The 14,331-nt window shown below is 36.8% G+C and overlaps 1 protein-coding gene across 3 annotated transcripts in view; it reads left to right on the top strand.

Moving 5' to 3' along the window:
• The window catches only part of MDGA2 (MAM domain containing glycosylphosphatidylinositol anchor 2), an 814,155-nt gene that overhangs the window by 531,712 nt on the left and 268,112 nt on the right, over positions 1–14,331 (top strand). For all 3 annotated transcript variants that reach the window (XM_007192803.2, XM_007192802.2, XM_057544648.1), the window contains exon 6: positions 10,178–10,447. In XM_007192803.2, coding sequence (XP_007192865.1) covers positions 10,178–10,447 — 270 coding nt within the window. The remainder of the gene's footprint in view (positions 1–10,177; positions 10,448–14,331) is intronic.

Genomic DNA, 14,331 nt, shown 5'->3' with positions numbered 1-14,331 from the left:
CATGCCTTCCATCATTGAGTGCTGGCAAGATTCTCATTCGGATAGTCTGATGGGCACTTTTTTATGAGCACTGTATACATAGAGAATGTTTATAGCTGGTGGTGTATGTCTGTGCGTGTGTCATATAAAACACAGACTTAGTTGGAATAATTTTTATGTAATTTGAGCCATGTTTTGGCAATAACTATAAAACATGTTTACAATAATCTATGATTTTTAAAATATACTATAGATGCTTCACTTAACTTGATAGATTTCCTTTTTTATTTTATGTATTTCACCTTTTTCTACTTTTTACTTTGGTTTGATGAACATCCCAAATAAAAATTAACGTACTGTCCACTCAGTGTTTCTCTTGTCCCTTTTCAACTTCTCTGTTTCATTTCTTTATTACTTAAAATGAGCTTCAAATAGTATCTGTCTCTGATATGTTGCTGTGAAGAATGACTGAATATCTAGATTTCTGCAGTATGTTTTAGAACAATGCTCTTGTCTCATGGTTATAAGGAAGCTGATGATCTCGATGGCTTTACATGTTTATTCTTACATAGTGATGGGATAATTCAACCAAAACATGCAATAGATATTTAATGAACACTCAACCACATACATGATTCAGTGCAATGAGATTAATCTTTCTTAATTTCCTGATTACCTATATAAGAGCAGAAAAAGAAACATAATGCATGGACTCGAGGTGGTGTTGGAGAGTTTAAGAGCACTATAAAAAACTACCATTCACTTGCACTTCACTTTTGCCTATGAGCTTTTTTTTTTTTTGTCTTTCTGTGTCTGACTTATCTATTTTTTTTTAACACCTTTATTGGAGTATAATTGCTTTGCAATGGTGTGTTAGTTTCTGCTTTATAACAAAGTGAGTCAGCTATATGTATACATATATCCCCATATCTCTTCCCTCTTGCATCTCCCTCCCTCCCTCCCACCCTCCCTGTCCCACCCCTCTAGGTGGTCACAAAGCACCGAGCTGATCTCCCTGTGCTATGCGGCTGCTTGCCACTAGCTATCGATTTTACATTTGGTAGTGTATAGATGTCCATGCCACTCTCTCACTTTGTCCCAGCTTACCCTTCCCCCTCCCCATGTCCTCAAGTCCATTCTCTAGTAGGTCTGCGTCTATATTCCTGTACTGCCCCTAGGTTCCTCATGACCTTTTTTTTTTTTTAGATACCATATATATTTGTTAGCATACAGTTTTTGCTTTTCTCTTTCTGATTTACTTCACTCTATATGACAAACTCTAGGTCCATCCACCTCACTACAAATAACTCCATTTCCTTTCTTTTTATGGCTGAGTAATATACCATTGTATACATGTGCCACATCTTCTTTATCCATTCATCTATTGTTAGCCATTTAGTTTGCTTCCATGTCCTGGCTATTGTAAATAGAGCTGCAATGAACATTGTGGTACATGACTCTTTTTGAACTATGGTTTTCTCAGGGTATATGCCCAACAATGGGATTGCTGGGTCATATGGTAGTTCTATTTTTAGTTTTTTAATCAATTTACATTCCCACCAACAGTGCAAGAGGGTTCCCTTTTCCCACACCCTATCCAGCATTTTTTGTTTGGAGATACTTTGATGATGGCCATTCTGACTGGTGTGAGGTGATACCTCATTGTAGTTTTGATTTACATTTCTCTAATGATTAATGATGTTTAGCATTCCTTCATGTGTTTGTTGGCAATCTGTGTATCTTCTTTGGAGAAATGCCTATTTAGGTCTTCTGCCCATTTTTGGATTGGGTTGTTTGTTTTTTTGATATTGAGCTGCATGAGCTGCTTGTAAATTTTGGAGATTAATCCTTTGTCAGTTGCTTCATTTGCACATATTTTCTCCCATTCTGAGGGTTGTCTTTTCGTCTTGTTTATGGTTTCCTTTGCTGTGCAGAAGCTTTTGAGTTTAGTTAGGTCCCATTTGTTTATTTTTGTTTTTATTTCCATTTCTCTAGGAGGTGGGTCAAAAAGGATCTTGCTGCAATTTATGTCATAGAGTGTTCTGCCTATGTTTTCCTCTAAGAGTTTTATAGTGTCTGGCTGTACATTTAGGTCTTTAATCCATTTTGAGTTTATTTTTGTGTATAGTGTTAGGGAGTGTTCTAATTTCATTCTTTTACATGTAGCTGTGCAGTTTTCCCAGCACCACTTATTGAAGAGGCTGTCTTTTCTCCATTGTATATTCTTGCCTCCTTTATCAAAAATAAGGTGACCATATGTGCGTGGGTTTATCTCTGGGCTTTCTATCCTGTTCCATTGATCTATATTTCTGTTTTTGTGCCAGTACCATACTGTCTTGATTACTGTAGTTTTGTAGTATAGTTTTGTAGTATAGTCTGAAGTCAGGGAGCCTGATTCCTCCAGCTCCGTGTTTCTTTCTCAAGATTGCTTTGGCTATACGGGGTCTTTTGTGTTTCCATACAAATTGTGAAATTTTTTGTTCTAGTTCTGTGAAAAATGTCAGTCGTAGTTTGATAGGGATTACATTGAATCTGTAGATTGCTTCGAGTAGCATAGTCATTTTCACCGTATTGATTCTTCCGATCCAAGAACATGGTATATCTCTCCATCTGTTTGTATCATCTTTAATTTCTTTCATCAGTTTAATTTCTTTCATCAGTGTCTTGTAGTTTTCTGCATACAGTTCTTTTGTCTCTGTAGATAGGTTTATTCCTAGGTATTTTATTCTTTGTGTTGTAATGGTAAATGGGAGGGTTTCCTTCATTTCTCTTTCAGATTTTTCATCATTAGTGTATAAGAATGCAGGAGATTTCTGTGCATTAATTTTGTATCCTGCTACTTTACCAAATTCATTGATTAGCTCTAGTAGTTTTCTGGTAACATCTTTGGGATTCTCTATGTATAGTATCATGTCATCTGCAAAGAGTGACAGCTTTACTTCTTTTCTGATTTGGATTCCTTTTATTTCTCTTTCTTCTCTTATTGCTGTGGCTAAAACTTTCAAAACAATGTTGAATAATAGTGGTGAGAGTGGGCAACCTTGTCTTGTTCCTGATCTTAGTGGAAATGGTTTCAGTTTTTCACATTGAGGACGATGTTGGCTGTGGGTTTGTCATATATGACCTTTATTATGTTAAGGTAAGTTCTCTCTATGCCTACTTTCTGGAGGGATTTTATCGTAAATGGGTATTGAATTTTGTCGAAAGCTTTTTCTGTGTCTATTGAGATGATTATATGGTTTTTCTCCTTCAATTTGTTAATATGGTGTATCACATTGATTAATTTGCATATACTGAAGAATCCTTGCATTCCTGGGATAAACCCCACTTGATCATGGTGTATAATCCTTTTAATGTGCTGTTGGATTCTGTTTGCTAGTATTTTGTTGAGGATTTTTGCCTCTATTTTCATCAGTGATATTGGCCTGTAGTTTTCTTTCTTTGTGACATCTTTGTCTGGTTTTGGTATCAGGGTGATTGTGGTCTCATAGAATGAGTTTGGAGGTGTTCCTCCCTCTGCTATATTTTTTTTTTGGAAGAGTTTGAGAAGGATAGGTGTTAGCTCTTCTCTAAATGTTTGATAGAGTTCGCCTGTGAAGCCATCTGGTCCTGAGCTTTTGTTTGTTGGAAGATTTTTAATCACAGTCTCAATTTCAGTGCTTGTGATTGGTCTGTTTATATTTTCTGTTTCTTCCTGGTTCAGTCTCAGAAGGTTGTGCTTTTCTAAGAATTTGTCCATTTCGTCTAGGTTGTCCATTTTACTGCCATATAGTTGGTTGTAATAATCTCTCATGAACCTTTGTATTTCTGCAGTGTCAGTTGTCAATTCTCCTTTTTCATTTCTAATTCTATTGATTTGAGTCTTCCTCCTTTTTTCTTGATGAGTCTGGCTAATGGATTATGAATTTTGTTTATCTTCTCAAAGAACCACCTTTTAGTTTTATTGATCTTTGCTCTTGTTTCCTTCATTTCTTTCTCATTTATTTCTGATCTGATCTTTATGATTTCGTTCCTTCTGCTAACTTTGGGGTGTTTTTGTTCTTCTTTCTCTAATTGCTTTAGGTGTAAGTTTAGGTTGTTTATTTGAGATATTCCTTGTTTCTTGAGGTAAGATTGTATTGCTATATACTTCCCTCTTGGAACTGCTTTTGCTGCATCCCATAGGTTTTGGGTTATCATGTTTTCATTGTCATTTGTTTCTAGGTATTTTTTTGATTTCCTCTTTGATTTCTTCAGTTATCTCCTGGTTATTAATTAGTGTATTGTTTAGTCCCCCTGTGTTTGTATTTTTTATAGATATTTTCCTGTAATTGATATCTAGTCTCAGAGCATTGTGGTCAGAAAAGATATTTGATATGATTTCAATTTTCTTAAATTTACCAAGGCTTGACTTGTGGCCCAAGATATGATTTATCCTGGAGAATGTTCCATGAGCACTTGAGAAGAAAGTGTATTCTGTTTTTGGATGGAATGTCCTATAAATATCAATTAAGTCCATCTTGTTTAATGTATCATTTAAAGCTTGTGTTTCCTTATTTATTTTCATTTTGGATGATCTGTCCATTGGTGAAAGTGGGGTGTTAACGTCCCCTACGATGATTGTGTTCCTGTCGATTTCCCCTTTTATGGCTGTTAGCATTTGCCTTATGTATTGTTTGGTCTGGTGGGTTTTTACCTTGCTCCTTCATCTGCTATGTGTTTCTCTGTCTTCTCATTTTGCTTAACTTACTGTGTTTGAGGTCTCCTTTTCACAGGCTGTGGTTTCATAGTTCCCGCTGTTTTTGGTGTCTGCCCCCAGTGGCTAAGCTTGGTTCAGTTCATTGTGTAGGTTTCCTGATGGAGGGGACTAGTGCCTGTGTTCTGGTGGATGAGGCTAGATCTTTTCTTGCTGGTGGGCAGGTCTGCGTCCGATGGTTTGTTTTGGGGTGTCTGTGACCTTATTATGATTTTAGACAGCCTTTCTGCTAGTGGGTCGGGTTTTGTTCCGGTCCTGCTAGCTGTTTGGCATCGGGTGTCCAGCACTGTAGCTTGCTGGTCATTGAGTGGAGCTGCATCTTGGCGCTGAGATGGAGATCTCTGGGAGATTTTCCCCATTTGATATTATGTGGAGCTGGGAGGTCTCTGGTGGACCAATGTCCTGAATTTGGCTGTCCCACCTCAGAGGCACAGGACTGACACCCAGCCAGAGCACCAAGACCCTGTCATCCACACGGCTCAGAATAAAAGGGAGAAAAAAATAATAATAAATAAATAAATTAATTAATTAATTAATTAATTAAATAAAGTTATTAAAATAAAAAAAATAATTATTAAAAATAAAGTTAAAAAGTAATTTAAAAAAAAGAAAGAAAGAAGAGAGCAACCAAACCAAAAAACAAATCCACCAGTGATAACAAGCGCTAAAAACTATACTTAAAAAAAAAAAAGACAGTCAGAACCCTAGGACAAATGGTAAAAGCAAAGCTATACAGACAAAAATCACACACAGAAGCATACACATACACACTCACAAAAAGAGAAAAAGGAAAAATATATATATATTGTTGCTCCCAATGTCACCGCCTCAATTTGGGATGATTCGTTGTCTATTCACATGTTCCACAGATGCAGGGTACATGAAGTTGATTGTGGAGATTTAATCCGCTGCTGCTGAGATTGCTGGGAGAGATTTCCCTTTCTCTTCTTTGTTCGCACAGCTCCTGGGATTCAGCTTTGGATTTGGCCCCGCCTCTGCTCATAGGTCTCCTGAGGGCATCTGTTCCCCACCCAGACAGGACGGGGTTAAAGGAGCAGCTGATGAGGGGGCTCTGGCTCACTCAGGCCAGCGGGAGGGAGGGGTACGGAATGCGGGGCGAGCCTGCGGCAGCAGAAACCGGCGTGATGTTGCAACAACCTGAGGCGCGCCCTGTGTTCTCCCGGGAAGTTGTCCCTGGATCATGGGACCCTGGCAGTGGCGGGCTGCACAGGCTCCAGGGAGGGGGAGGTGTGGATAGTGACCTGTGCTTGCACACAGGCTTCTTGGTGGCTGCAGCAGCAGCCTTAGCGTTTCATGCCTGTCTCTGGGATCTGCACTGATAGCCGTGGCTGGCGCCCATCTCTGGACCTCATTTAGGCTGTGCTCTGAATCCCCTCTCCTCACTCACCCTGAAACAATGGTCCCTTGCCTCTTAGGCAGGTCCAGACCTTTTCCCGGACTCCCTCCCGGCTAGCTGTGATACACTAACCCCCTCAGGCTGTGTTCACGCAGCCAACCCCAGTCCTTTCCCTGGGATCTGACCTCCGAAACCCGAGCCTCAGCTCCCAGCCCCAACCCATCCCAGCGGGTGAGCAGACAAGCCTCTCAGGATGGTGAGTGCTGGTCGGCACTGATCCTCTGTGCAAGCATCTCTCTGCTTTGCCCTCTGCATCCCTGTTGCTGCACTCTCCTCTGTGGCCCCGAAACTTAACCCCCGCCACCTGCCGTTTCTGCCAGTGAAGGGGCTTCCTAGTGTGAGGAAACTTCCTCCTTCACAGCTCCCTCCCAGAGGCACAGGTCCCATCCCTATTCTTTTGTCTCTGTTTTTTCTTTTTTCTTTTGCCCTACCCAGGTACGTGGGGAGTTTCTTGCCTTTTGGGAGGTTGGAGGTCTTTGCCAGCATTCAGTAGGTGTTCTGTAGGGGTTGTTCCACATGTAGATGTATTTCTGATGTATTTGTGGGGAGGAAGGTGATCCCCACATCTTACTCTTGTGCCATCTTGAAGGTCTCCCTGCCTATGAGCTTTTAAAGGCACTACGAAAATTAATCTTGAAAAACAATAGTTTCAACTTACAAATTATATCAATAAAACAAAATTAGTAGATGTTTTATTATGTGTCCTCAAAATGTATGGGTATATTTAAATTTGTTTTTTGTGGTATGGCTAGGACCTCCAAAAGTTAAAATGGTTTTAAAATATCTCTGTCAAATGCATCAGAGTCAAATATAAAAATTATATCGTTTTAGTGACTACATTTTTTACACTAGTCATTCATTTATTCATTTGCCCACTTATTGATTTGCCTTACCAATATTTATTAAGCACAGTAACTGTACAAGCACAGGACCAGGCTATGGGGGTGGTAATGAAAATAATGACAAAATAAAATGCTTTTTCAGTGCATGTTTTGTACTAGGTACTATTGTAAGCACTTAACACGTGTTAAATCATCTCACCTCTGTAAGACAGGTAATTATTTTCCTCCATTTCAACAGTGGAAAACTGAGGCACTCAGGAGTAGAAGAACTAGCCCAAGTGCACACAGTTATTAAATAATAGCAGAGTCAAGAACCCAGGTATTGTCCTCCAGAATTTGTGCTCTTACCTTTCAACTATCAGGCCATATTTCAGAGAACGCAGTCATGATGCTTCTGTCTGAAGAGCCATGGTGGAAGCCTGGCTAATGTTATAAGATGTGATATGAAAGGGAAAATAAGGGGGCTATGGAAGCTTATAGTGAGGGACTTAACTAGCCCAGGATGAAATCTCTTCTTAAAATATTTTTAATAATACACAAAAATATTTTTTTATGTTTTTCCTACTTTAATTTTTTTTCTCTATGGCATGATTTACACTTAAGCTTGATGAATCCAATGACCCTATGGTTCTTAAGCATAGCCTCATAGTTTAAAAAAGCTGATATTTATAGAATCAAACATAACACGCTAGAACAAAATGACAACAATTTCACCTTTATCTCTTTAGAATTTAAAGCTATAAAATTTTGTTACTAAAATATGTATGAGCATTCTTAAAGTCTTGAAAGCATTAGCCCATTTTGGGGTCTTTGTGGGATATTTTTAACATCATTGATTATCAGAGAAAATAATGCCATCTTTAATAAAACTAAGTTGGACAGTGCACTGTTTTCAATTTAGATTTGGAAAAGAGAAATTTCAATAGGATTGTGAATACACTTCTGCAATGCACTATAGGTAAAACAGTGGTCTCTTGTTATTTATATATTATTTTATGAGCTTTGAAATTCTCTTGAACCTTTTTCTTTAAATATTGCCTATCTAATAGAAAAACAACTCATCCTTATACAAGTCAATTTCAGGGGCAAATATTTCTTAATGTCACCATTGTGTGTTTCCATAATCTAAACATACACTATTAATGGCCCTTAGGCCTTGGGACTTTTCATTTTACTAAAACATGATGTAAAACAAATGAGTTTTACTAATATAATATAACTGTTGGACTGTCTACAATTGTATTTTAACTAAATAGCTTTGTAAGATTATATTATTTACCTCAAACTAAGCTATAGGGATTTCTTTTACTTTTTCATAATGCTATGTCAATAATTAAGTATATCTATTTTAAAAATATTTAATTAGTAGTTTCTTTTTTATCAGTTTTATCAGTTTAACAGTATTAAATAACTCTTTGAGATGCTTTCTTTTCTACCAAATTGCAATGCCTTTTGCCTCTTATTTTCATTTTGTGAATTCCCCAACAGGTTTATCATAGATATTTATAATTTCAAGTCAACATCTCACAAGGGCAATTAAGATATTTTGGAAACTTCTGTGTTCCTTAAGATGATGTTAGAAGGGCCAGCATGCAACAATGATGTTTAAAAAGGTCCTCCAGGCATTCCATACCTATTCCACAGAACCATAATTATAATATGGAGTTGTCTTCTTGCTCTCCTCTGGCGTCTTTTCAAATTTATTTTTTATTGAGGCAACATTGACTAATAATATTATATAAGTTTCATGTGTGCAACATTATATTTCTACTTCTTTGTACCGTACATCATGGTCACCATCAAAAATTTAGTTTTCATCAGTCACCATACAGTTAATCCGCTTTACTCATTTCACCCTCCCCCTGCTCCTTTCCCTCTAGTAACCACTACTCTGTTCTCTGTATCTACATGTTTGTTTTTGTTTCGTTTGGTTTGTACATATATTTTGGGTTTTTGTTTGTTTTTTATATTCCAAGTATGAGTGAGATCATATGGTATTTGTCTTTCTGACTTATCTCACTTAGCATAACACTCTCAAGGTCCATCCATGTCCCAAAAGGCAAGTTTTCATCTTTTTTATGCTTGAGTAATATTCCATTATATTCAAACAAGGCAGACAATATTGAATCACACAAGGAGTTTACCTTGTATTCTGAGAAAAGCACTGTCCAACTCTAAGCTGAAATTAATATCTAAAAAAATTACACAGTACAATTGAACACTTTGTGTTCCCAATATGGATAGATTTCAGTTTTAACTTTGGCATCAAATATTTCTGAATGTGTGAACTCAAACATTGGCCTAATGCATTCCCCCTGTTTTTATTTAGGAATGCATTATATAGGCTGGCACTGTGGTATAAGCAGAAAAAAAAGTTCTGTATGTGAACAGAGTTTTTGTGCAGTTTCTACTTTGAGTGTTTGATGAAAAGTCTGTAATACAGCATTTTTTATTGAATGGATATTTATCTACAATTTTTTTTACCTGAAAAGTTGCAAACAACTTATTTTCACTGGGGAGATTATTATAACCCAGACATTGGAGTGGTGGCTGTGTTTGAACAGTGGTTTATTTTGTTTCTAAGTTTTAAAGCAGTGATTATGAAAACTCATTGCCTAAACTTTCTGAACAGAGAGGTTAGAGAGGAAATATGGGGGCTGCTTTAAATTACATGATTTTGTTACTCCTTTCAAGATGAAAAACCAGGCCCACTGCTTAGTAAAAACCTCCAGTGATCTTTTATCTTACTTGGCTGTGTTCAGGTTGCAAACTATGTATCATTTCACCTCAGAATGATCCAAAAATTAAATAAATGACAATCTTCACCATGAAAATACAAGGACTAAACAACTGCAATATTTATACCTGGAAGGACAAAAGAGATTGTCAACATTAAAAGAGAAAGGGATTTTTGTTTTAAAACTTTAATCCCTCTTGTCATTCTAATTTTGGAACAGTAATCCAAGAATACATACATTTTAATTCCCTTCTCCGTGTGTAAGATCTTAAAACAATTCCATGGGTTTATAACATGTAATTAAAATGAGTAACCATTCTACATGATTTAAACTTGATTAATACAGTAAGATTTTGGCACAAGAGAACAATATTTAATTTTAATTGTTTGAGGAAATATAAAGCATACTGTTACTCTAGTTGTAGTAGATCTAAATAGGTGCATGTTCTGTTGTTTATGTCTTTTAGCATCTCCGTCAATTAAACTCTTGGTGGATGACCCTATAGTTGTAAATCCTGGAGAGGCCATAACATTAGTATGTGTTACGACAGGAGGAGAGCCTGTACCCTCTCTCACCTGGGTCAGGTCCTTTGGGACTCTGCCTGAAAAGACTGTTTTGAATGGAGGAACTTTAACCATACCTGCCATCACCTCAGAAGATGCTGGTACTTACAGCTGCATCGCCAATAATAATGTGGGAAACCCTGCAAAAAAGTCTACCAACATCATTGTGAGAGGTAAGTTTGCATAGGGAATGTTACAGCATAAATTTCTATATTTGCATTGAATAGTTTTCATAACATATTTTTAGTGATACTATGGAATAGTTTTATAATATGTTCTTAGTAAAAAAAAATGATTAAAATCCAAATGTGGCATAGAGCATTATGCATTGTAATACAGATTGTGTATTAGTTTAAGGATTTAACAAATGCACCAATTTAATGTTTAATAAACATTTATTGAATCCCTATTACATGCAGAGCTTTAAATTGTGGGATTACGTAGAGATCTATAAAACATTATCTTGTACTCAAGGATTCTACGCTCAGATAGTGAAAAAATATATATATCAATTTATAGCCATATGATGCAGTGTTTGGCAAGCATGAGTAAAAGCTATAAACATAAAAATTACAGTAGTTTCTGGCTGAAGTTATTAGGGAATATCTAATGACATTTGCATCAGGTCTTGTAGGCTGGGTAGAGTTTTAACAGACTGAGATTAGCTAAGGTCATGGAAAAGTCAGAGTTAGTAAAAGGTAAAGTTTATTTGAGGAATGTATATAAAAGGTGGTTCACTAAGTCAACAGCAGTGATGTTCTAGCTAGTGTGCTGGTGCTGCCTGTGGAAGAGATGCTAACCTTCCATTTCGGAGAAGGTGAAGTCACTGTGCAAGGAAAGCATATGCATCTTCATGTCTCACTTTACCTGATGTAGTCCTGGGCTGGGGATGGAGGATGGTCACCAAGGCCTCTAAAGTTAAAATAGACATCCATATGCCCAAGAGGACTCTTCCAGCAGACAAATGAAAATTTATCATTAATGAAGGATTATAATGGAAGCAAAACATAATTGAGTATATTGAGATAAACGCTTGTGATTTTGTGAACATAGACTGTGGTGGTTTTAGTGACCATAGTTATCTGTTACCACCCAAACTATCAGAAATATGCTACTTGGCCAAAAATATACTCTAGTCAAAATATTGTAAGATGTTACAGTGTAAATCAAGACACTGTGGATTTCATAGCTACTAGTTTCATGTCTACTGCGAAGCTAAGGAGAAGGGGAGGAGAATAGAGTAAGTTAAAATGCCAGAAAGCTTTCTGTTCTTACCTAGTTTTAGCTGTTTTTCTTGAATAAATCCTTCTCCAATTTTATCAAGGCTTTGGTTAATTTCCAGAATTCTGAAAATGTTGATTTTGACATTTTTGCCTGTGTGTTTGTTGCTTTTATGGAGGACCAGGTTTTCAGAGACCTTTATTATGCCATTCTGGAAGTGCTTCTATCTGTATTCATTTTTTCACAAAAGGAAGGGATAAACCACGGGCTAATAAAAACATTATTGGGGAGTAATCCACAAACCATTTTGGATATATATTATAGGGTAGAACAAATGCACAAATATATATTGCTGTTATTGAGAACCAGGGTTCTCACTGTGGGAGAAGGAAGATACAAATATAGAAGGACAGAAATCTAGTGGTATTTGTTGAATTTGAATTGGTGGTATTAGAATTTTTTCAAATGTATATGTTTTTCAAGAGTTCATGATTTTTGCTCTGTCAACTGAAAGAGCTTAGAAGCAATGATACTCTAGTAGCAATGAACATATCTGACACCCAGTTCTTGGTTCTAAACACTATGCCCCCTTGAAAAAAAAAAAAGGAACATTTGGAGAAATAGATGATTCCAGGGCAGGGGCTGGGAAAGCAGAAGGTGAGCCTGGGGTGTATTTTGCGCCAGAAAGCAAAGAAGGCTAAGAAGGCTAAGAAAAGGGTGGGGCAGGAAAGAAAGAAGTGAGAGAGACTAAGAAGTACAAACTTCCAGTTACAAAGTAAATGAGTCATGGGTGTGAGATGTACAGTGTGGGGAATGTGGTCAATAACTATGAAAAGTAAAAATAAAAATAATAAAGCATCTTTTAAAAAAAAAAGAAGACTAAAGAAAGCTCAAAGACTAAGGGAAATGTCAAAAGGACATAGGAGACAGCTTAAAGTGACTCCCGTTGGCCAAATTAGTGGCAATTTGAGCATTGAAATGCGTTAACGATGATAATGGTTTATAATATGTTAAATTAAAATTTCATTAGTCCATAGTAATAGTAAAATGAAAAAGAAAAATAGAAATGAAAAGCTCTTCTTTACAGAAGGATCCCAGCTAAAAATCATAGAAGGAATGGTAGAATAAAAGAAAACAACCATTCTGCAATCCCCGGTGTAATAGTTGGTTCCAGCAAGGATTATCAATGGATGCTGAATTATTGGGTAAAATATTTGGAGGCAATAGAATATTCACAAGATCTCCAAGTATCACCCCAAACTACAAGCTACCCCTTTGTAGTTTTTACTAACTACGAAGCAGGAAAGGTAGCTTTTCAGTTGAGAGATTCAGCAGTCTCCACTCTAACCAAATGATCAGACTTAGGGACCACCAAAAGGGACAGTTTGACAGGAAGAGCCTCCTGATGAGATTTACTAAAAAGCCACAATATCACCTATGTAGGTTTCTCACCAAAAACATGTCAAACCTGAACCTAATCATAAGTAAACAATCAGATAAATCTGAACAAGGGTTTCTCAACCTTGGCACTACTGACATTTTAGGATGGTAATTCTTTCTTGTGGGAACTGCTCTGTGCATTGTAGGATGTTTAGACGCATCCCTGCCTCTACCCACTACATCCCAATAGCACCTTGCTATAGATTGAATGTTCGTATCCCCCGCTGCAAAGTTCATATGTTTATATCCTAATCCCCAAGGTGATAGTATTAGGAGGTTGGACCTTTGGGAGGTGATTAGGTTATGAGCGTAGAGCCCTCATGAATGGAATTAGTATCCTTATAAAAGAGGCCCAACCCAGGTTCAATCCCTGGTCAGGGAACTAAAATCCCACAAGCCACATGGATTTAAAAAAAAAAAAAGAAGCCCAAGAAATCGCCCTTTCTCCTTTCACCATTTGAGATTATAGCAAAAAAAAGTCTATGAACCAGGAAGTGGGCCTTCACCAGACACTGAACCTGCTGGCACCTTGATCTTGGACTTCCCAGCCTCTAGAATTGTGATAAATAAATTGCTGTTGTTTATAAAAATTAAAAAAAAAAGATGCTGTGGATACTGCACTATCTGCTACAAAATTCTAAGCCATACAATATTTAGTAATTGCAAGATATACCATTATTTTATGTATCATTATAAAATAAAACATCATGCCAATTGAGCTACCACAGTGTTTTCCTATGAGATCAAATGTTATTGAAAGAAGTCTTTCAGATTTGTTAGGTTTTCTTTTAAACCATGTATCACCCATTAGCATACATAAAAAGGAAAATAAAATAAAAATCAATTGATTAAATTATTCCTAAAACTTCACAATCAGAACCAACCCAACTTCTAAATCAGTTTTCATCCCAGTCTTTGATGACTATGGTTTTCTAAATCTAGTTTGATCGTAGGATCATCTGAAACTATATTGAATCCCGATACAACTGGCAAAATGTCTAGCATAAAATGTTGGTGTTGCTCAGGTACCCTCCATAAAGAACTAACTCAATTCACAGCAATAGATGCTCCAAGAATGATTTGCTCCTCCCCATCTCATCTAGAATTTTTCATCTGTGTTCTTACAAAAGACAGTTTTCAGTTTTGACATGAATGACCTAAAATAAATAGAGCCTTAAAAATGTACTTCTCCAATTTGTAATTTCTTTTTTATGCCTTAAATTTATCTGAAGTGTACATTTGCATAGTCATATTATATTACCAGTAGAACTTCTCAGCAGTGGCATTTACATAATTCATAAAATTGAGTTTGTATGTAATCTTACTGAATATAGAAGTAGCCTTGGTTAATGGGTCCTAGGTTCAACTGTGGGGAGAAAAACTACTACAATAATAT

This window comes from Balaenoptera acutorostrata, chromosome 3 (genome assembly GCF_949987535.1).
Source record: "Balaenoptera acutorostrata chromosome 3, mBalAcu1.1, whole genome shotgun sequence".
NCBI classification, from domain to species: Eukaryota; Metazoa; Chordata; class Mammalia; order Artiodactyla; family Balaenopteridae; genus Balaenoptera; species Balaenoptera acutorostrata.
This window is presented reverse-complemented; position numbering and strand designations above follow the sequence as displayed.